This window comes from Peromyscus maniculatus, chromosome 3 (genome assembly GCF_049852395.1).
Source record: "Peromyscus maniculatus bairdii isolate BWxNUB_F1_BW_parent chromosome 3, HU_Pman_BW_mat_3.1, whole genome shotgun sequence".
NCBI classification, from domain to species: Eukaryota; Metazoa; Chordata; class Mammalia; order Rodentia; family Cricetidae; genus Peromyscus; species Peromyscus maniculatus.
This window is the reverse complement of record NC_134854.1, coordinates 135,294,299-135,317,481: the sequence shown is the minus strand read 5'-3', so window position 1 is coordinate 135,317,481 and position 23,183 is coordinate 135,294,299. Positions and strand designations below refer to the sequence as shown.

At 37.4% G+C, this 23,183-nt stretch overlaps 1 protein-coding gene across 31 annotated transcripts in view; it reads right to left on the bottom strand.

The window, feature by feature from the left end:
• Setd5 (SET domain containing 5) overlaps nt 1-23,183 on the bottom strand; it is an 89,945-nt gene that overhangs the window by 24,287 nt on the left and 42,475 nt on the right. For 18 of the 31 annotated variants that reach the window (XM_076567563.1, XM_076567545.1, XM_076567557.1 and 15 more), the window contains 10 exons: nt 19,316-19,558; nt 18,668-18,816; nt 18,163-18,280; nt 17,339-17,448; nt 16,601-16,850; nt 15,853-15,960; nt 14,525-14,782; nt 13,027-13,347; nt 12,410-12,652; nt 5,341-5,470 (listed from right to left, as the gene is read on the bottom strand). In XM_076567563.1, the coding sequence (XP_076423678.1) occupies nt 5,341-5,470; nt 12,410-12,652; nt 13,027-13,347; nt 14,525-14,782; nt 15,853-15,960; nt 16,601-16,850; nt 17,339-17,448; nt 18,163-18,280; nt 18,668-18,816; nt 19,316-19,558 (1,930 nt within the window). Of the gene's footprint in view, nt 1-5,340; nt 5,471-12,409; nt 12,653-13,026; nt 13,348-14,524; nt 14,783-15,852; nt 15,961-16,600; nt 16,851-17,338; nt 17,449-18,162; nt 18,281-18,667; nt 18,817-19,315; nt 19,559-22,327; nt 22,367-23,183 lie in introns of all 31 variants that reach the window. The other 13 variants (XM_042273792.2, XM_076567550.1, XM_042273789.2 and 10 more) reach the window with 1 other exon arrangement.

Below are 23,183 nucleotides of genomic sequence, written 5' to 3'. Positions count from 1 at the left end.
TGGAATTAAAAACGTGTGCACGACCGCGCCTACTTTTTATTACTATTGTGAATAGATCATACTTCTCCATTTGCTCATCTTCATGTTTTAAAATGTTTACATACTGGTTTTGAATTTAGCCACTCAATAAATGGCTACTAGTTTTCCAGCTAATTTTCTTGGCTTTCTAGGTATATAACTCTATTACTGGCATATGACAACACTTATCCCCCCACTCCCTTTTTTTGTTTTTTCCGAGACAGGATTTCTCTGTGTAGCTTTGCGCCTTTCCTGGAACTCACTTGGTAGCCCAGGCTGGCCTCAAACTCAGAGATCTGCCTGGCTCTGCTTCCCGAGTGCTGGGATTAAAGGCGTGTGTCACCACCACCCAGCATTCATCCTTCTTTACTAGTACTTACATCTCCTTTCCCTTTGAAAGAAGAAAATATGCTTATAGCTAAAAAATTCTAAAATATGTTATAATAAAAATAAAACAGCGGAGTTACATAGTAATTTATATTTTTAGGGGTTTGTAGTATGTGTGGCACATGTATGCAAGTCCATGTGTGGGTGGGTCTGTACACCTGCATGTAGAAGCCAGAGGATAATAGATGTCTTACCCAACTGCCTCTACCTTACTTATCCCTGAGATAGCCTCTCACTGGACTGTTTTGGCTAGGCTAGCTAGCCAGCAAGCTCAGAAATCTGCTTGTTTCTGCCTTTCAATGTGGTAATTGTAGGAATATTCATCCATGCCTGGCTTTTTTACATGGGTGCTAGGAATGAATTTCAAACTTAGGCTCTTATACTTACATAGAAAGTATTCTGCAAGAGATTTAAAGGATGATGTATATGACCAGTTCTCTTAGGAATATAAAGTTGGCTTGATGTTTGTTTTTTAAACTTTGAAATGGAGAAAGCAATGTAACAGGAATTTGACAATATCATGTTTGACAATATCATGTTTACGACTGTTTAATAAATTTATCAAAAAACATCTGCCAGCTATATTTATTATGGAAACTAAACTTTAAGATGAACTATCAAGCTGGGCGTGGTGGTAGAACCATCTCCCTAGTTTTAACAGTTCACCTCTCCTACCCCTCCGAGACAGGGTTTCTCTGTGTAGTCCTGGTTGTTCTGGAACTTGATCTGTAGACCAGGCTGGCCTCCAACCCCAGAGATCTGCCTGCCTCTGCCCTGAGTGCTATGATTAAAAGCATATACCACCAGGCCCATGAGTGGTTGTGTTACATTGCTTTCTCCATTTCAAATGTTAAAAAACAAATATCACGCCAACTTTATATTCCAAGAGAACTGGTCATATATATCACCCTTTAAATCTCTTGCAGATTCAAGGAGGTAAGCAAATCTAATTCACAAGTGATGCTATGCTTTCTCCTGGTCTTAGATCAATTTGATAAGCCAACCAAGGATAAACTGTTCAAAAAATTGTGATACCAGAGATCAAACCAAAGGCTTTTCTCATGATAGGCAAGTACTACCATTAGGCAATAACCTCAAACCAAGAATAAAAATAAGGAGGGGGGTGGAGGGGGGAACTGTGGCTCGTATGTAAAATGGATAAAAAAATTAAAAGGGCCAATGAGATGGCTCAGAAAGTGAAGGCTTGCTGTCATGGCTGATTGCTTGAGTTCAATCCTTAAGACCTATAAGGTAGAAGGAAAGAACTGACTCAAGATATCCTCTGAAACTGCAAATGCACATGTGCACCCAAGTACATGTGTATACACACACAATTTTTTTTAAAATGTCAATGACAGCACACATTATTTCATCATGATCATGTAGGTGAACACAGATCAAATGACAAATTCTACTACTTTTTCCAACAGTTGGGAGTTTGGGCTTTAAAAAATTTTTGTCCATGTAATTATGCAACTATTAGCAATTATGAATAATTTTGTACATAAATATTTGGTGTCTACATCTTTATATAGAACCTAGAACAACCAGTGAGTTTAAGATTATAAATATTTTTCAAGCATATGATGATTCTCAACATACTGTTTATTTATTATTTTTTTCTTTTCTTTCTTTGAGGGGGGCATTGTTTATTTTTTTTGAGACAGTGTTTCTCTGTGTGGCCCTGGCTGTTCTGGAATTCCCTCTGTAGACCAGGCTGGCCTCAAACTCAGAGATCTGCCTGTCTTCCCCCCCCCCCCCCAGTACTGGGATTAAAGGTATGGGCAACCACTACCTGGCTCTTTACAGACTGTTAGTTGAATTATTGTTCTATCATTTTTTACTGAAAATCTTTCTATTACTATATTAACTCAAAGACAGTATGACCACAGAAACAAGAATTAATACTATTTGAATTGTATTGGGTGTGGTGGTACATACCTCTACCTGCACTTAGAAGACTAAGGCACGAAGATGGCAAGCTTAAAGGCTGGCCAGGATTTCATAATGAGACCTTGTCTCAAAAAATAAACCCAAATAAATCAAAACCAACTAGCCAAAACACAAAGAACCCAAACATAGTAAGAGAAAATATTGAATGCACTAGAATTTGCACTGGCAAAGAATCTAATCATTTTACAATCTCTCGAGTGTTGAAAATTCCAGAGCAATTTACCATGTCTTTATTTCACAGCCTAATCTAAATGTTCTGTTCTATATTCTCATTTGCTCTTGCACATGTGCTATGATAATTCAGCCATTAGTATCACAGGGAAGCTAATTATGTATTTTCAGCAAAATACTTTATTACTACATTTCCAAGTTTTATTTGAAAAATTTTAGGCAAACTTAGAATCAAATTTTTAAATGATGGTTCCTTGGAATCTATTGGTGTAGAAAGAATATGGATGGATAGTATTTATTCTTTCCATTAGTGAATACTGAATTTACTTTATGCTCAAACTTAAAAAGCATTTCTCAATAGTGGTTTTGCATTACATATCTAAGTATGGCCATTCCCAGGTTGTAATTTCTTAGCTTTGTTAAGTTTGAGGATGAAAAACCTGTCTTCATTAATTTTCTTAGTATTTAAGTGGTATTAACTCTACTTCTAAGCAAGGATTTTACTCAACTGTTATTAGTTCTGAACTTTTCATTTATTATGAAGGTATTATTCCTAGGGACATATAAATGTTATTTACAAATGAACATCATCACATCTTTTCCCTGCATCAATCGTAATACCTCTTGTTTTTATACAATTTTAGCTTTTAGCATCCTTTGACTTTTCCTTTTGATAGCCTTACTATACAGACCAGGTTGAAATAAAAAATAAGATTTTCTCACCAGTCTTTATTACTGGGATTACACATTACATCTAGGTGCAACCATACCTAGAATTTATCATTTGTAACCTAGGTAGTTCATACCCAACAACAAAGAGTGTTCTGTGTAAAATGACAGCAGCAATTTCTATTATGGGTCTGATGCTGAACCAAGCACTTTATATAAAATATTCTTCAGTTTCCTATTAGCCTTATAAAGCAGGCATTGCTAGTATCACTTTACAAATGATGGTCAGAGAAATTTAGTAATTATGCAATTTAAGGATAGAGAACTGGTCCTTAAACAAAGATACTTGATTTTTTTCTACTGTATCAACTTTCCTATCTTCATCAACTTTCCTTAGTATTCTTGTAAACAAAACTTTTTGAAACACAACAAAATAATTCCTCATGATTCACACCACTTTTTAGCGATGACTACTGATTTATGTAATGCTTTTCTTCTGTTTATATTGATCCTTAAGGGCAAGGCGTGTTCTGAAATGTTTCTCATTGCTTGCTAGAGAGGAGGGTAGAAATGTAATAAAGGTTGGTGACTAATAGTGCTAATTCCATTCCACTGAGGACATGTACTAACAAAGACAATTTCTCTCTAAGTATGTGAAAGCCAGGAAATAAACTGCTCTATAGTCTCTGTTTTCCAAGATTAGCTATATACCTACACAACATATCCACCAGATAGAGGTCACATATTCAGCTACTCTAACTACATTCTAAAAGCTGCCTAAAAGTTGACAAAATTGAGGGAGTTCTGCCTCAAAAATTGTTAAATCAAACCTGAATCTGTCTCAATGAACAAATTAAAATTTAAATGAAAGTAGAATTTTAATATAAAGCAATTACTAGTAATATTCTTTTAATTAAATTCAACTTCATAATAATCACTCAGCAATTCTACAAATAATGGTTCAAAAAAAGCAACCCAAAAAAACCCAGAAAACAAAACACCCCCAAATAATACAAAAGTCCAAAGTATTACATTAGCTGTAACCTTAACATGAGTTTTAGTAACTGATTTGTTTTGTAATAATTTCTGTTGAGACAGGGTCTTGCTATGTACCCCAGCCTTGAACTTGTAGCAATCTTATTGTCTTATTTTGCCTCCCTAGTGGTGGGTGTATCACCATACCTGGCTATGGTAGGTTTTGATTATATAATATTCAGAAAACTGATTTGCAGGTAAGCTTATGGAAATCACTGAGAATGGTTTACTTTATTTATTTCTTTGTCCGAGTCAGGGACTGAAACAAAAGCTTAAAAAAAAAAAAAAAAAGTACATGTTCTACCACTGAGTCACACCCAAGGATCTCCTAATTATGCTGATACTGCATAATTTTCACAAAAAGGAGAGTTTGATTAAAAAAAAAAAAAAAAACTTGGCAAAATGTGAAGAGTGTCACAAGGATGGTGGTATGGTACATATCTGAATTTGAGTACTGGGGAGGATGAGTGTGATACCAGCCTAGATTAAACAGAGAAACCCTGTGTAATAAGTACACAAACAAAAAGGGTATCAATGCACCAATGCGTTCACAGTTAGAAGCCTGCAATAAAATACTGTGAAAGACAATGGATCTGATCATTTTTTTTCCATAGCCATTTGGCTCATGAGGATTTAAAGCCATGTCATCTCAAGAATTTTATAGTTCTTGGGGCAACTCCTTAAAAAAAAAAAATCAGTAACGATTCCTCATAATTTCATTTTTTCCTGCCCCTTTAGCTAGATCCCACCCAACAAGCCATTTAACATTTCCATTTTTCCCTGAGCATTAGTGTTCCACCACTTTCTACTACCTCCCCTTATAAAATACAAATAAAGATTTCCTAAACTTACTACTTTAAACGTATCTAACCTTTTTTATAACCATTTCTGCTGTTATCTGTATACTGTCTAGTTCCTTCTTTGTCGTCCTGGGAAAACTGATCCCTGACTCGAGATCTTTCTCTTCCTCTGTAAAGACAGATGTAAAGTAGCTATTTAGAGAACACACTATTTCTTTTTATATCAGAGTACCAACACTGAAATTTTTACTGTGAACCTCAAATGATGACTGCTCATGTCAAATTTAGAAAAAGACCAGATACATACCTGCATTGTCTTTACAGATACTAGAAGAATTACTATTCTCATTACTTTGGTATAGGTGCTGTGTTCTAGTCTCTTGGGGCACAGATGATGTCTGAGTCATCCCTTCTTCCAAGGCTTGCTTTATCCAGCGCTACAATGGGGGGAAAATCCAGAGAATTTTCAAAAACCACTTAAAACTATTTAGAACATCTATTTCAGTGCTCTAAAGAGATCACTACATACCAACAGGTGATAAATGCAATACAAATACATTCACAGGGCTTCATAGTCAAGTGGTTTTGGACAGGGTCCTGCCCGTGCAACCAAGGCTGGCTTTTGCTGTTCTTTCCTTTCTCTTTAATGAAGATAATTTTTCAAATAGTCTCATGCAGCCTAGGCTGGCCTTGCTGTGTAGCTAAAGATGACCTTAAACTTATGATCCTCTGCTCTACCCTCTAAGCTAGAATTACAGGATTTTACCACTATACCAAGTTTTTGTGGTGCTAGGGTCTGAGCCAAGGGAGGCACTCTATCTACGTTCTCAGCCCTCACAGTCAAGTCAGTTTTTTCTATTACACAAAACTGAAACAGTCTGAATTATATAACGGGATCCTAACAACCAACAAAAAATGGAAAGTACTCAACTTTTCACATTGCATAGGATAGCATTATTGTTTAAAGATAGGCCTACACTTTAAAAAGTATACTCTCTAAGTGATAATGTGCATATGAACTTCTTCCCTGTCAAGTAGTTTGGGTAAGTTATACTTGAGCAATGATAATCACTGGGGAAGAAAAGAAAAAAGAAAGGAGAGAGATTCTGTGGAAAGTTTGTAAAGAACACTCCAGTTACTTCCTTTTCCTTTATGAGCTAATATGCAATCTGAATGGATGAGAAAAACTAGTCAGAAGAAAACTTGCAAAAAATTACAAGGTAAGACTATGTATCCTATGGAAAAGGAATTTTATTATCTGTAATTGTGTTTTCTTAAGTTACACAGCTGTAAGTTGCTCACCATTCTGTGGTTCTCCTATCCTGACAGAAGACAGATCTAATTACAATAAGCATCAATTTCAGCCAGACTATCTCCAAATACAAAAAGATAAACTACTATAGTTTTACACATTTAGAGAACATATACCACAGGTAAATAAATATTCTCTTTAAGAGAGAAGTTCTAGAAGATTTGTGGTTGCTGGAATCTTAGACCTTGAGACAAACCCAGGAAATTTTACTATGAAAAATCCTCTATCATGTAAATATCTTTGTTTACCAAATTGAAGAAAAAAAGTAAACAGAGATGAGTGAATGGGTATAGGGGGGGAAAAGGGATATCCGGAGTCACTTGAATCACATTAATATTATAGGACATGACAAGGTATGTGAAAAGCCAAAAACAAGAGTGACATGCTCTCTCACACAGAGTATCAACAGGCTATCAGAAGCACAGTTCCTCTCTCACACAGAGTACCAACACACACAGGCTATGAGAAGCACAGCTCCTTAGAATGTAGAGGAGGCCTCTGAGGTCATCTTGGTCTAAAGTTCTTTTTCATAGCTGGGTGAAAACTATCTTGGGAGTACAAGTGGAAAATCCTTTGTTATAAATATATGTTTTTATTTACATTATATGCAAGTTATTTCAAATTTATTTTTCTGTACAAAGCAGAAGACAAGAACTCAAATTTGAGATTTTGATACTCCACCGCCCAAAAATTAAAGAAAAAAAAATTATTATTAACATATTTTCAATATCTAGAAGCCATCTAAGAGTTTGCATTCTATATCTTAAAGACTACAAAAAAGGGAGCATAAAACTAGATGGGACATAGAGAAGTAAGATGTTGCTAGGCTTGCCTTCAAAGCTAAACACAACCATTACCATTATAAAAAAGGAATATGACCATTTTTTTGTGCTGAACAAGTTAACACCCCATAGATAAGAGATTACTTTTAAATTCTTGTTCTTCTCACCTATGCAAATTCTATTCAGAATAAGTGAAATCTGAAAAAAATTCTATTTTTATAAACTATATTGAAAAGTTTTTTAGGAGGCCTAAAGATGTGTGAGGTGTGCATGTTTGAAAAGGAGAAAGAACACTGAACTAAGTAAGTCACGGAATGTAAAGACCTTGGTTGAAATCTGCTTTGCGAATTACTAGAGATGCCTTACTTTGGGCAAATTTCAGAATCTACTACTGGTTCTGAGACAAAACTACTAGGCTTATGAACTGTAGCCAATAATCTCAATTCCATAGGGTTATTATACTGGTGAAATGAGATCAAATATGCAAAGAAACCTAGTAGCATAGCACTGGAAATATGCCCAATTTTCAAATTCTTTTCTCAATGGGATTCAAGTGACTGGATCTTCTCCTTCTTCTTCAATACACTCATTCACTTATCCCTGCTTGCCTCCCAATTTCAACAATATGTTTATGTTTAAAGGAACAGATTAACAACCCTTCAGGGGTATACAATAAAACAATACAAAACATAGTTTCAAAAGAGTCCAGGAGACCAAATATCCTTTTCATATGCCAGGATGACTTTATGCAGAACAAAGAAGGGCACTTACTCAAGGCTTATATGTTAATAAGAAAAGAATAAAAAAGACATTAATTTGTGTATTTTTTTTGGGAACTGGACTCAACTGAATTTAGACACTCCCAGGATATTAATAAATGTTCTCACAAATGAATAATCTGAGTACAAACATACATACAGACACAAACTTGTCTTATACTGCATTTAACTTAGGAAGTCTATTGACTTTAATGATAAATGAAACAGCAGGTCTATGACTAAGAATATATATTGTTCTATGTGTTGGAAATGGCTTGGTGGTTCAGCGGACATGCTGGTCTTGCAGAGATGACCTGGGTTTGGTTCCCAACACCCATACAGAGATGCTTACAACCACCTGTAACTCCAATTCTGGGTGATCTGAATCCTTCTGACCTCCAAATGTACCAGGTGTGCATGCAGTGCGCTTACATATATGTAGGGAAAACACACATAACAAAAAGCAGACTTAGATTTCTAGCTAAAAAAAACATAGTTTAGTTTACTCTGCCCAGAAAAAATTGTATGTTGTATACAATCTAGATTCTTTTCAAAAATATTAAAGCAGTGATTTAAATTGAATTCCCATGTGTATTTTAGGAAGAAAGGAGGGTAAGATGGTCTTATCATCCTTCTGCTTCCACTCTCCCAAGTGCTATGATGATACATCTGTGCTACCATCACTCCCAGTTTATGAGATGGACTCCCACCTTTGAGAATGCTATGCAAACACTCTTCAATAGCTACATCAGTGGCCACTAACCAATAATTTTAAGATTCAGTTTTTTTTTTTTTTTTTTTTTTGGTTTTTCGAGACAGGGTTTCTCTGTGTAGCTTTGCGCCTTTTCCTGGAACTCACTTGGTAGTCCAGGCTGGCCTCGAACTCACAGAGATCCGCCTGGCTCTGCCTCCCGAGTGCTGGGATTAAAGGCGTGCGCCACCACCGCCCGGCAAGATTCAGTTTTAATGAAGCAGCCTTGCTATGATAATCTCTTTCTAAAACAGTGATATGGGGCTGGGGATAAAACTTGGTGGTAAAGTGCTTATCTACCACGTAGAAGAAGAACCATGGTTAGATACCTAGCCCTGCTTTAAAAAAAAAAAAAAGTGCGTGTATGTGTATGGGGGCAACTAAGGATGAGGATTGTCAGAGAGTCTTGGAGAATATAACATAGAGTTTGGTCAAATTAAATTTCTTTCAATCTGTTGCCAATGGAGATACTACAGATATCAATGTTAAACCAAGCTAGGTTCATGCCTTTAATTCCAGCACTCAAGAAGCAGGCAGATCTCCACGAGTTTGAGGTTAGTATGTTCTACATAGAATTGCAGGCCAGCCAGAATTATTTTGAGACTGTCTTTAAAGGCAAGTAAGTAAGTAAATAAATAAATAAACTAAATTTGAAACATAGCCAGATAAAAGGAGCTCAAAAATTGCTGGCGAGAAGGCTCAGTGGGTAAAAATGTTAGCTGTAAATGCCTGATGACATGAATTTGATATGAAGGTGGGAGAGTTGTCCTGTGACTTCCCCATGAGAACCACCTCCCGACACACATGGTAATAAAACAACAAAAAAAAGAGCTCAAACAAATGGATTTTCTACTAAATCTAAGTCATAGTTTTAAACTTTTGTTTGCTTGTTTGCTTGGGTATCTTCTTGTTGGGGAAGCAAGATAGGAACAAAAAGATTACAATTCTGCATCATAATTACCAAGACAATTCAAAAGTTAGTCTACATTACTTACAACAATCTTTACATTAATCTCTACTAATTTATCATTAATCTTCCTTAAAAAAACAAAACAAAACAAAATCTAGATTAACTTTATTTTCTATGTGAGTGTTTTCCCTGAATGTACATGTGTGTGGGATGCATGCAGGTCAGAAGAGGGCATCAAATCTCCTGGAATTGGGGTTACAGATAGCTGTGAACCACCATGTGGGTGCTCGGAATTGAACCTGAGTCTTTTGCAAGAGCAATAAGTGCTCTTAACTGGTGAAACTTCTCTCCAAAGCCCCCATCAACTCTTCTTAAACACCAGAATAGATTTTACTACCTGGCTTGATGAAAATGCTTTTAAGACTATCTACATCCTAATTTTTTTTGTTTGTTTTAAAGTTGATTTTCTTAGCATATACTAACTATGTACAGTAATGGTTCTCATTAGTTTCCCATATACAACCATACTGTATTTGAACATGCCCTTTCCATTTTTTTCTTATTCCCCTCCCACTCTCGCTGATCTTCCTTTTTTGTAACCAACCTAACTTCTACTTGCTTATTAATTTATTTTTAAACTTAGTAAACAGTTTCAAATTAGGGTTGTTTACAGGAACTTCTTGCCAGTGCCTGTTACCACCAAAGAAAATGTACCCCCAGCCACTAACTGAGTATACACCTTAGGAAGAGATGGGATCTCTCTAATTCTCAACACTCTTCATAAAAGCTGTTATGATTCTGCTGTTCCTTTAAAAAAAAAAAAAAAAGTTAAGCAGGGTGGTTGAGACAGAGAAACCCTGTCTTGAAAAACCAAAAAGTAAAAAATTAAAAAAACAGCCGGGCGGTGGTGGCGCACGCTTTTAATTCCAGCACTCGGGAGGCAGAGGCAGATGGATCTCTGTGAGTTCAAGGCCAGCCTGGACTACAGAGGGAGTTCCAGGAAAGGCACAAAACTACAGAGAAACCCTGTCTCGAAAAAACAAACAAACAAACAAACAAACAACATTATTATTGTGTATATGGTTGTGGATTTCACGTCTATGTGGATGTTGGAGGGCAAGGTGTGGAATAGGTTTTCTCCTATAGGGTTCTGGGGATGGAATTCAGGTTTACTAGGCTTGTGTGACAAGTGTTTGCCCACTTAGCCATCACATCAGCTTCCTGCTATTACTCTGAATGAAGAGGTGAGCAATGTAGGCAAACTAGGTCTCAGTTTTGCCATTCTACACTTAGTCTATCACTTACCATAGCCAGTAAATCATGTTTTCTTTTTTGTCATTGGTGTTTTGTTTTGTTTCTGAGAGGCAATTTTGCTATGTAGCCCAAGCTGGCAACACAATAACCTTGTCTCAGCCTCCTGAATGATGAAACAACAAGCATGCACTACCATGGCTGGTGATCACTGGTATGTACAACAAATCATCTTCCTTTTCTGATCATCTCTTCAAGATCCAAGACAACCTAGTAGATCTCAGTGACTTGGCATAAGTGATTTCCCTACAGACACAACTGTATAATAGGAATTTTCCTAGACAAAATTCCTTTAGTAAACAGCTTTTCAAAAACTATTGCCATTTATGACACTAAGTTGTAAAATCCCTTTGGCAAGGATCTCGTGGTCAAAGTTCTCGGAATTTCTTCTATGTGAAAGTTTTTCCACACAAACCAAGTGCCTGCATTCCTTAGGTAGGATAGACCATTAAAGCTTCTGCAGCGCATGCTACCGACTCAGCAGCACTGCCCTTCCTTTATGCAGACGCCCGCTGCACTCCTCCCTTCCATAGCCTATGCCATTCTGATTGGTTCTTCAGATTCCCACCCCCAAGAAATAATTCATGTTCTTGGGGAAAGAGAAAAATCTTTGCGTTTAGAGGAACTAGGGAAGACCTGCCTGGAGTTGGAGACTTCATCACATCAAATAAGCTACAAGCAGCATCCTCATGTATGTGGTGCCAGTGGAGGAGGGCAATGACAGACACTGAGGGAGGCAGCCTGAATCCAGATCTGAGGATTAGAGAAAAGGGGGTTCCAGGGAATAGAACTCTATCTAAAGAAGAGTATGTCCTGTTTCTGAAAAGCACTATAGGTTTGAAGAACAATCTATTCCCAAATTACGTTTGTAAAATATGTACAACTTGTGGAAATTAATAAAGTGTGTTCTCAAAACAACTACCAAATACTACTAGTACTAGACTCAACTAGAGAGTCACGTATGGCAGAGAGTCTTTTTACAGCATATTCCATATTCTCTAGGGAACAAGAAGTCTAACCCATTGTTACCTAAGCAAGTAACAGGAATCATGGCAATTAGGTAATTTTTCCTCTAAACTCCTTCAAGAAGTAACAGTGATAGATTACTTAGTTACAACCACAATCTTGTCCATTTTTATGGGTACATCAGTGCTCTAAGGGTTTGGGGCCCAGTATAACACATCAATAATCACAAATGACCATGCTAACCAGTACCATAAAACCATTTACAAAATACATCCATTCCATCAATTGCCTTGTGCTTTCACTCAGTAACCTGAAAAGCTTCCAGGTAAGACAATTCTGAATAGCCACATATTTGAGCACTAAAAATGAAGCACACATTCCACTTGATCAGTGTGGCTCCTGATGCATCAATGTTCATGTTTAACAACTAATACCATGTAAACTCACAGTTATCTAGAGATTCATGAGCATCTAGACAATTATGCCAAATATGCTACAACTATATGCATACTGTACTATTAAAACACATTTTCATTCACAGAAAGGTGGGCATGCGCACACACATGCACACAACGCATACACATACCTTTTTACAGGAGCTGAATGTGCCATCAGGCAGAAGCGGCCTTCGACGCCTCTCAGGCATAAAGGGTGAGCCAAAGCGAATGTAGTGTTTGGGGGTGGTACAAATTAACGGGGAATGAATAAGACCCGGTAGCATGTTCAAGGTTGTTGCCAATACAGTTGGGTCAGTGGTGATACGTAAAGGACACTCAACAGGACACTCTTGCTTCTCGGCTTTGTCATTCAACCATTCTGTAACTAGATACTAAGGTTAAAAGAAAAAATCATTAGTTAACACTGCATATGTAACAGCCATCTGAAACAGTAGTGTAGTTCACAAAGACAAACCTCATCTAAAAACTAGAATAGATGCAGCAACCATCACGAGGATGTAGGGTATCTTTCCTTTACCCTCCCTGTGCTTACAAAGAAAAAACACTTTCAGTTATCAGTGATTTAATTTCTGTCTAAAATCAAGTGAACAAAAAGTAAGTGGGATGGTTTTAGCTTTCAGCATAAACAACTTTTATCTAGAACATTCAATCTAGTAATTCTAAGATTATTTCTTTTCTGGGGACTATAAACCCTCTTGTTTTACTAAGACACTCCTTGCCAGACTAGATTTATGTTGTCACTTACCTTTTTGGTTTTGGGGTATTTAGATGCAGCACGGATGACATGCGATCCAGTAGCTGATACCACAGTTGGGTCAGACCCCGTCAACTGTCTGTTCTCTCCTGAACTGTCTATATTTCCAGCTTCAGGAGGAGTTACTAAGTTGTTACTTCCTCCTTCATCCAAGGCAGCTTGTGAAAGCTCTGCCTGTTGTGCATTGGCCTGCTTCTGGCGTTTTAGTCTTTGGGCTGAACTGGTCCGGTACCGAGAAATGCGACTCTTGGGTCGGGGTCTAGAAGGCTTAGCTGGAGGTGGTTTGGGGACCGGTTTCTCTGCAGCTACATCCTGTAACAACATCAGGGCCAAAGTTTACTAGAAATTTCTCTTCTCTTTTGTAGATACAATCTCCCAGGCTGGCCTCTAGCTTATATCCTCTTGCCTTAGATTCCTGAGTGCTGGGATTAGAAAAGCCACCTCTCACCCAGCATCAGAAATTTTATACCTGTTTCTTGCTTAATCTATTTAAAGCATTCTGAATAATGGTGAAAAGAACACACACATGTGCACATACAAACATGTAACCATTCACATAGAAATAAAAAAAATCTGAACTGGGCATGGGTGTCACATATCTTTAACCTCAGCACTTAGGAGGCAGAGGCAGGCAGATCTCTGTGAATTTGAGGCTAGCCTGGTCTACAAAGCAAACTTTTTTTTTTTCCCGAGATGGGGTTACTCTGGGTAGTTTTGATGCCTGTCCTGGATCTCACAATGTAGACCAGGCTGGCCTTGAACTCACAGAGACCCACCTGGCTCTGTCTCCCGACTGCTGGGATGAAAGGCGTGCGCCACCACTGCCTGGCTTCAAAACAATTTTTAAAATGTAATCTTTAAGTGCAAAATTTTATAGAGTTATATCACCTAAACAGACCATAGATAAACATTTGGCTAAGTTACTTTAGTTACTAATAAACAAATATAAAATAAAAATAGGTCAGAAGCCAGCTAAAGATGACTACCTGATAGAAAGCTTCCTAGCAGGAAAGGCAATTCTTGTTTGTTTTCTATACCCAGAGGTTTTATGTTAAGCCTTAGTTACTTCTAGGTCAGGGAAGAAACAGACAGGCTTAGAGAAGCCCCTAAAAGAGGCATGTAACTGGGCTATTCAGAGTATCCATGAGAGAAACACAATGATTTGCTTTCTTCCCTTGGGGTTGGAGACTAAGCTAGGTTAGGCCTTCTGCATGCTCAGCAAGCATTCCTCACACTAAGCTACACCAAACCCAGTATCCAAACCAAATGATTCTATGAACTCACCACCCTGCTTATCTGGGAGACAGTTAAGTGCTGAGGACTTTGTCATTTAAATTTTGACTTCACCTGCACCCCACAAATCAGCTGTTCAGATCAAAATGGCTTTACTTATTCTGATACAGAGCCAAGTTGAAAATAATTTACCATTCTAAAAAAAGACAACTGACGTTAGTAGACATACAGACTGTAAGAGTTTTCTCTCTCTTACCCCAGTGTGGGAAGACCTCCTTGTATTCACACCAGTGCTCTGTGGGGTGCTTGGGATGGCAATATTTGAGATGGGGTTGCTAACTTCAGACTCAGGAGTTGCAGTTTTTGTCTCTTCTCCAATGGCTGTCTCTGAACTGCTGGTAGTAATCTCTATGTCTGAGTTGCTCTGTTCTACAGGCTGATCCCGCCGTTTCTTTCTTTTCTCTAAATTTTCAAAGGCATGCATGATGGCTTCAACCTTCCTATCTTCCCGAGTCTAGAAAAAAAAGAAGGAAGGTTAAACCAGATGCAGGTGCAGCTATTTTAGAAGCAACCATTAGTGTAGTTTATAACAACTTATTCAAGGTATTATTAAGGTAGCACATACATTGCTGGACAAAATTTCAAAATTTTATTTTAAATATAGGAAGCAGTTGTAAAATAAAGCAAATTCAAAAGCTAAAAATTTTAAAAACAGCTGAGCTACACCTTCACATATTTTAGTATATAAAAGCAACCACAACCAATTTCTGTCCTATTTTCAGAGCTCAAAATGAAGTAAATTGTCATTAAACTTTTTCTAAGCACAAATAAACACACTTAACAAATTACTTTAATCTATTTGACAAAAAAAGTAATATGGCTTAGACATAAAATGTGCCCCAAAGGCTTGAAAATACTACTGGGAGGTTGTGGAAACCCTAGGAACTGGCACCTACTCGGATGAAGCAAGCCAACAGGGGTGTGTCTTGGAAGGGCATATTCTGTTTTTGGTCCCTTCACTCTCTTTTCCCTCTGCTTCCTGGTAGCAATGAGGTAAGCAATTTTTCTTTGCAATGAACTCCTGCTGTCCTATTTCTGCTTGCTTCTAAAGCAATGAAGCTGGCAGATCTGGACTAAAACCTGTGAAATTTAAGCCCAAGTAAACCAGGCTTCCTGTAAGTTGTTTTTTTTACACATTTCTGTCATGGAGATAAGCGGGCTAACAAAGTTGACTTTCTCCCCATCCTCCCAGGAATTTGGGCTCGAAATCGAGACCTTGTTTGTGTACAAAGTTACTGAATAACTTTGCTATCACCAGCTCTACTTGATTTTGTTTTTAAATATAAAAATTAAAAACAAAGCAAGAAAATTCCTAATCCAACAAACTCTGGTCTTCTTCACCAAGTTTTAGGAAAATCCAATTGTTAGAAGGGAATATCTTAAAACCATTATTAGACAGTTACTATAAACTACTGTGTGTGTGCCTACATGTAGAAAAATAAGTAAAAACTATAATGAAGTCTACTTTATGGTAAAATCCCAGAGTTGGGAGAAATGCAGAAACAGCTACTGGATGCTACTTACCCTCCTGCCATGAGCTGGGTTCTCCTGGTCATCTGTAGCCTCATCTTTTTCTTCTTCTTCTTCCTCTTCTTCTTCTTCTTCAGGTTTTTCTTCTGGATTGTCAACTTCCTTTAAGACAGAAGCACTATTAGATTATACTCAAGCTCCAAGCAACATCAACCTGCTTTTTATTCTGGCATCATTACTTTCCAACCCCTTTCTATGCCCTATGCTAGGAATTAAGCCCAGGTCCTTATGCTGAGCAGACGGTCTATGAGTCAAAGGATGCTTTATTTTTGTTTGTACATTTCTTGAGACAGGGTCTTATTATACAGTCTAACGTGGCCTCAGATTCCTGATCAAGCCTCAGCCTTATAGATGCTGGGATTATTATGTGTGCATCACCATACCAGGCCTTGAAAGGACAGTTCTTGATATTATTATTTTTGTTTTCTCTCTTTATTTGAGACACGTCGCGCGCGCGTGTGTGCGTGTGTTTGTTTCCCCCCAAGACAGGGTTTCTCTGTGTAACAGCACAGTTGTCCTGGAACTCAGAGATTCACCTGCCTCTACCTCCTGAGGGCTGGTATTAAAGGCACGCGCCACAATGCCTCGGCTTGGTCTCAGGGTTAATATTATAAAATGAAAAGAAAACCCAAATAAATATATTCATGTTGATGTATATAGCATAAAATGTTTTAGTATGACGTTTCTAAAACAACTCATGGCAACCTGAGTTCAGACATCCCTACTTGGCCGGGGAGATTACCTCATGCTCACTGGAAACAGTTACTTTTTCTGGAACTTCTTGTGGTTGTGGGTTATGATTCTCTTCTGGAGCCTCATTTTGTTGCTCCATTTCCAGCTCTTTCCGCCGTGCCTTTCTACGTCTGGTTTCTGCTCCAATAGTGGGAAAGCTAGGAGGCGGTGGGAGCGGCAATTCTGCAGCATTGGGATTTCTTTTCTGTATAGGGCAGTTCCGGTTTCCCTTGTGACATGCACAGTCCACTTTGTAATTACTGTGTCAAAGAAACAACCAAATGTATCTCAATGACTTGAAAACAGAACATTATGGCATATCATCCATTCACTTTTTGAAACATTAATGTACTAATTTCCTCTGATGTTATCTTTGAAAAACTTAGGATAGGTATGATATTTCAATAAATATGGTTTTTCTGTGTATCTCTACTTGTAACCTATGTACAGAAGTCGAAAGAAAGCAAATCTCTACTGAATCAGTTCTCCCTACAGCAGTTTTTTTTGAGACAGTGTCTAGCTGGCATGGAACTCCCTCTGTAGACCAGGGAGACCTGGAACTCATAAAGATCCACTTGCTTCTGCCACCCATGTGCTGGGATTACATAACTTCTAGGCAGAAAATACATTACTTGTGAAAAGAATAGGCAAAGCAAAAAAAAAAGGGGGGGGATTGAAAACAGACTTTTTGAGTTAAAATCTTAACAATGTCATTCATTCATGCTTGGAAAAGTTTCTGATGTCTTACCAGTTACTATATTCATAATCAAATGCAATGGTGACTTCAGCATCCTTGGTGATCGCCGATACAGCATAGATACACAGGTGAATCATCCCATCTGCAATCATGTGTCTCACCTGTGTGAACAAGGTATCATTAGGCTTGCCTTTAAGATCAAGTTTTCCATTAAGGGGAAAAGTTTGTGAGTCAAATAATTTCTGCCCATTTTGAGTAGTCTGTTATTTTATTTAATCCCATCATTTCATTTGAAATTATTTTAAAGTAACGAACAGACCATTAGACTTCTTCAAAATGAAAAAAACCCAATAATGTTAGAAATCAGAGTAAAATCGTTTTATATTTTAAAGATTATCTGCATTCTGCTGGAGAATTACATTCCCTTAGCTTGCAAACAAAGCTCCGTTAATCTTACTGCACTTTCTGTGAATGCACCAAATTTATTAATTTTAGAAATGCCTAGAAATTCTTACAAAACACTATTTTCCAAAATCTATAAAAGTGAAGACAAATGGCTTAGCTGGACCTAATAACAACTACTACCACATGGCCTTTTCTCTCCCCCCAGTCCAATTTATAGACTTTATCTATCCAGTTTGTCTTACTTCTTACAAATACTAACTTGCCTCTTCTCATTTCTGTGCTCTCTAAAGAAATGTCCTTATCTCCATATGGCACCATACTTCTTTTTTTTTTTTTTTTAACTATTGCATTTAAAGATCATACAACTAATAACTACAGACCTTTATCTGGGTGAAGTTTTCAGATTGTTTCTTCAGTAAACGTGTCCTTTGGTGGTTCCATTGAAAGGGAAGTTGCTAAGGATTGCTTACCTCTGCATTTGGTGTACATGATCTTCTGATGAACCGAGCATCATTACCGAAAGTACGAGCATCCACACACATCTCTACACCATTGAATTTTGAGTAGAAGAGCACAAAGGGATATGGTCTAGGGATACAATTAAAATTCCTGTAATTCTCAACACAAACAAAAAGGCCACCCCACGACTACAAATGTGAATCATATGCTGACACAATAAGGAGCGGTCATTTGCAATTCCTAAGCTAGAAAATACCACAAACTTGTCTGCTTTTCATTAAAGAATAAACACAAAGCAAGGAATGCTGGGCTTGGAAAGGAGTCATCACCACTTCATACACTAAACATTTTGCAGATTTATTTGCCCTTTGGTACCAACAGCAGACAGGCATGAGCTTATTTAATCATTAGCTTTTCCTCAGAAGCAGCCCATCAAGTAGGATGATTTTCAGAGCAATATTGACTGGTCAGTGAGAACTATACAAGCCCTCAGTGCTCAATGAATGACGTTCTTACTTTTTGAAGAAATGCCCATTGACCTCAAATTGTTGTCGTAACATGACTTTCCCACGATATTCTATTATAAGAGTGTCTAAAGCCAAATCTCTTGCAGCCCTCAGGATTTTCCGGTGCTTTTGAACACGAGTGACTCTCCCCAGCTGTAACTGAATAAAAACAGAGCATTAACATTTAAGAATAGCAACAGCAATGTGGTAAAAATTTACAATGTTTTGTAACTGTGGAAAATTTTCAGGTTTTATCTGTGTGTTATAGCTTGGAGATCAGAAAATTTTCATTTTGACATAGCTGAATCTTCCCAGGACACATGGTCCAACTAGTGATACCAGAAAAGGCAAGACCAGAGAAAAACTTACAATTTCAGTGGAGCTGTATCTACTCTATGAGATTAGTTTGATTAGCATAAATCTTTTGTAATTCCTATCTAGGCTGCATTAGAAACTTCCATCTCCTTTATTAAATAAGACATTTCTAAAATATGTATCTAGACAGTTTAGTTACTGTAATCTGATTTTGGTCAACAATGATCAACAGGAAGGTACTTCATTTATTATTCTGTAAGGACCTATAATTCCAACTCATTCTTGTACTTTGGGTACTACAAAAATCTCAATCTTTTGTTGTCTTTAATGCTTTAGTTCTCACCTGCATTTGGGAACCAATTACTGTATTATTACAGGCCAGTTCAGTCTTATTTATAGTGTCTAAAACAGCAGGTTTGCCCACAAATTCCTTGTTAGAATGTAGATGTTGCTCAAGGGCATTCTGTACATCCGCACTATACTGATTAGTGAAAGCTTCTTCATACTCATCAGTCCATAGTCTTATCCGATTTTCCCAGCCCTCAGTGGTATTTTCATCTAAATTCTGTGCTTCAGAGGGAGAATTCTGTAGAGAACAAAGATCAAGTGAATTAGTAAGAGACCATTCATGAATATGGGGGGCAGAACAAGCAAGACACTTGTTTTCACATGGCAACTGGCATGTTATTATAAGAGCAATGGACTAAGAATCAGGGGATCAGGCTTCTGTTGCCAATGAACTGTGAGATCTTGGACAACTTCAAGTGAGAAAACTTGTCTGCCCACTTATAAAGTGAGAAATTAATCTAGTCAGTATTTTTACCCATTACTGACTTCATGACCATTTTAAGTCATAAAAATCAATTTCTTCATATCAAGATTTATATCAAATTCCTAAAAAATTCCATAAAAAAGCAAAAAGAATCTTAAGTTGTTATAGTACATAAAATTTCAAAATAGATTAATATTCAGCTTTGTTAGTACAGCATTACAAATGGTTTGTCTTTGTGTTAGAATGATTGTGTTTTTGTGTCACCTATTATCTTCATTAGCAATACTAGTTTATAATCTTACCACCCACAGGAAAAATTACCATTTGGGAACATTGCTAAATGCACTCTGAATAACGTACTGTCATTCTATGTCATCTATCATAAAGAATTATCCAAATGTGAAGAAATATCAGTTAACTTTATTTTTTTATTTTTATATTTTTACTTTTTAGAGATTTATTTATTTATTATGTATACAGTGTTCTGTCTGCATGTATCCCTGCAGGCCAGAAGAGGGCACCAGATCTCATTACAGATGGTTGTGAGCCACCATGTGGTTGCTGGGAATTGAACTCAGAACCTTTGGAAGAGCAGTCAGTGCTCTGAACCTCTGAGCCATCTCTCCAGCCCCTTATTGTTTTATTTTTAATATTTATTTTACTGGTGTTCATGTGCCACAGTAGTCTAGTGGAGGTAAGAGAACAGCTTGAGCAAGTTAATTCCCTTTCTGCCACAAGGGTCCCAGGGATCAAAGTCAGGCTGTCAGGCTTGGCATAAAGTGCCTTTACCTGATCAATAAAGTACCAAAACTAGTGGCTAAGAGTTGTGTCTAGTGGGAAAGCTCTTGACTTTGAAATTAAAAGCCCAAATGCTGTTTTCTATCCATTCTCATAGCTCATACTTGGATATTTAGGCAAGTTCTCATGAACTGTGAGGACAAAATTTAGTAACCAGGGGTTGGGGATTTAGCTCAGTGGTAGAGTGCTTGCTTAGCAAGAAAAAGGCCCTGGGTTCGGTCCTCAGATCCCAGAGGGAGTGGAGGAGGATTTAATAACCCAACTAAAATTATAAAATCATTAAAGTAAAAACTTTTTTCTTTCTATTTAGATTTTAACACACCTCTGAGGATATGCTGAAACTATAAACAAAGTGATAGTTAATGTGAACTTTTCTGAGAGCAACAGATGCCTTCCTAAAGATTTTGAAATTCTGGAGTTAGTTTCAGTAATTATCTGATAGTAGAAAAAAGGCTTTACAGTTGAGGTCTACAGTTAGCCCCCAAATTCCAAGTAGGTCCTTCTTAGTAAATGAAATAAAATGAAATGAGAAGTTAAAATAAATTTGGCTATGCAAAGAGATCTATCTCGGCCGGGCAGTGGTGGCGCATGCCTTTAATCCCAGCACTCGGGAGGCAGAGCCAGGCGGATCTCTGTGAGTTCGAGGCCAGCCTGGGCTACCAAGTGAGCTCCAGGAAAGGTGCAAAGCTACGCAGAGAAACCCTGTCTCAAAAAACCAAAAAAAACAAAAAACAAAAAAAAAAAACAAAAACAAAAACAAAAAAAAACCAAAGAGATCTATCTCATTAAAGAAATGATTATAAATGTGTTACAAAACACAGCTCAGGCCTCTGAAGGTTTGTGGTTGTGAAAGTTGTCTCCTATTCACACAAGAGGTGAGACCTTCAAATTTCAGGTAAAGTGTCACTTGATATCACTGATAACATCAACAGTGCTCCAAATAAACACAAAGTAATTCCAATAAGTTCATCCTAAGTTAAGATGTCACCGTGTATGTAATGGTCAAACTAAGAGATTTAGGGATATGAATACTTAAAGAACCAAACTACAACTTAAATTCAAACTAAAGATCTTGAATCCTAAATCACTTATAAGTGAACACGGAAAAGAAGACACGAGAAAGTATAGCCAAAAGTCCGTTCTGTTAACTTTTATAAACCAACCAGTACAACAACAAAAAACAAAACCAGCCAGTATCTAAAAAGCACATTACTTCTCCCTTCTCCAACTCACTCACTCTCTCTCATACACACATACATACACCCACCAAGCCACATAAGCCCTACTATTTGATAACTAGTATTATATAAATCTCCACCAAACAGATATGACCAAACAAAAACAAAAAAGTGCTATTTCAATAAGACTACCTCATATTAACAACACAAATTTCCTGCTAAGGAGTTATCCTTCCAAATGGTGATTCCAAGTCCACATATTGTCAGGGAAGGTTTACAAGAGAGCCTGGCTCATCAGCCGAAAAAACCTCACTCCTGAAGTTGAACCCAATCACAAGAATATAACACACTACCCTCATTTGGTTTAAAAAACTGTGACTTACCCCACAACCACAAAGGCAGCTAATGAAACAGAAACGTGAAAATATTTCACAAAATAGCCAAGAAAATCCATTGTGGAGAAAAGCTCTATGAAAACTGAATAGCAACAATTACAAACTCATGAAAAGCAGACTACAAGATTCTCAGATCATCAATGCCAGGAAAGAAGCCTACCAAAATGCAAGACCAAACATAAAACACAGCATCAGGGAAGGTTACCCCTTACCTTCATCCGCAAAGACTTCCGGGATCCCTCTTGAAATGCCTATCCCAAAGAGGAAAACAGCAGAACAAAACAAAACTTGGTACCAAGAATGAGTTATACCTATGAGACTAAAACTAAGGCACTGTCTTATTTTCTCTGTGTAACCAATACAATGGTGTATCTCAAACTATGATCAAGAAAAAGGACAGTTCAAAGGCTAATGAACATAGATATGAATTCCAACACTTTGGTGGAACTAGACAACTAATACGTAACTAATACATAAGAGCATGTACCACTTAAATACTATACATACCCCTGACAGAAAGTAATAGTTAAAATCCTTAAATTGCAGATTATCAGTTTTGAAATTAAGAAGGAAACAAAGACCAATCCCCTTTACAAAGGGTGGGCAAGTGACCTGGGAGCAACCAAGTTGCTGTGATGGGAAAGAAAGAATAGAAAACACAAAAGATTTCTTCTGGAGATCTTTTATTTAAGAGTATAGGAAAGTGACCAAGACACTAAGGAAACCGAGACCATTCAAGAGATGTTTTCTGATTTTTGGTGTTGTTTTGTCTAGCTACAAGGACAACCAATCAACCTAATAATGACATTGAGGCCAGCCATGTAACCAAGAAAAGAACTTCAGATTGCTCTGGGGCAGAGAAGTAGGGAGATGATGTAAGCATTGTGGAAGCCTAGACTTGAGGCTGCAACTCATACAAGATTATACCGGGTAGGGCTGGAATTCCATACCTGGGCTGGTGGGTGGAGTAGAAGAAACTGAGACTATGGTGATGGTTAGGTAGGTTAGAAGAGAGTCTGATCTATTTATACATAATATAAACCAGTTTATTTTTGAGAAATAAAGTGG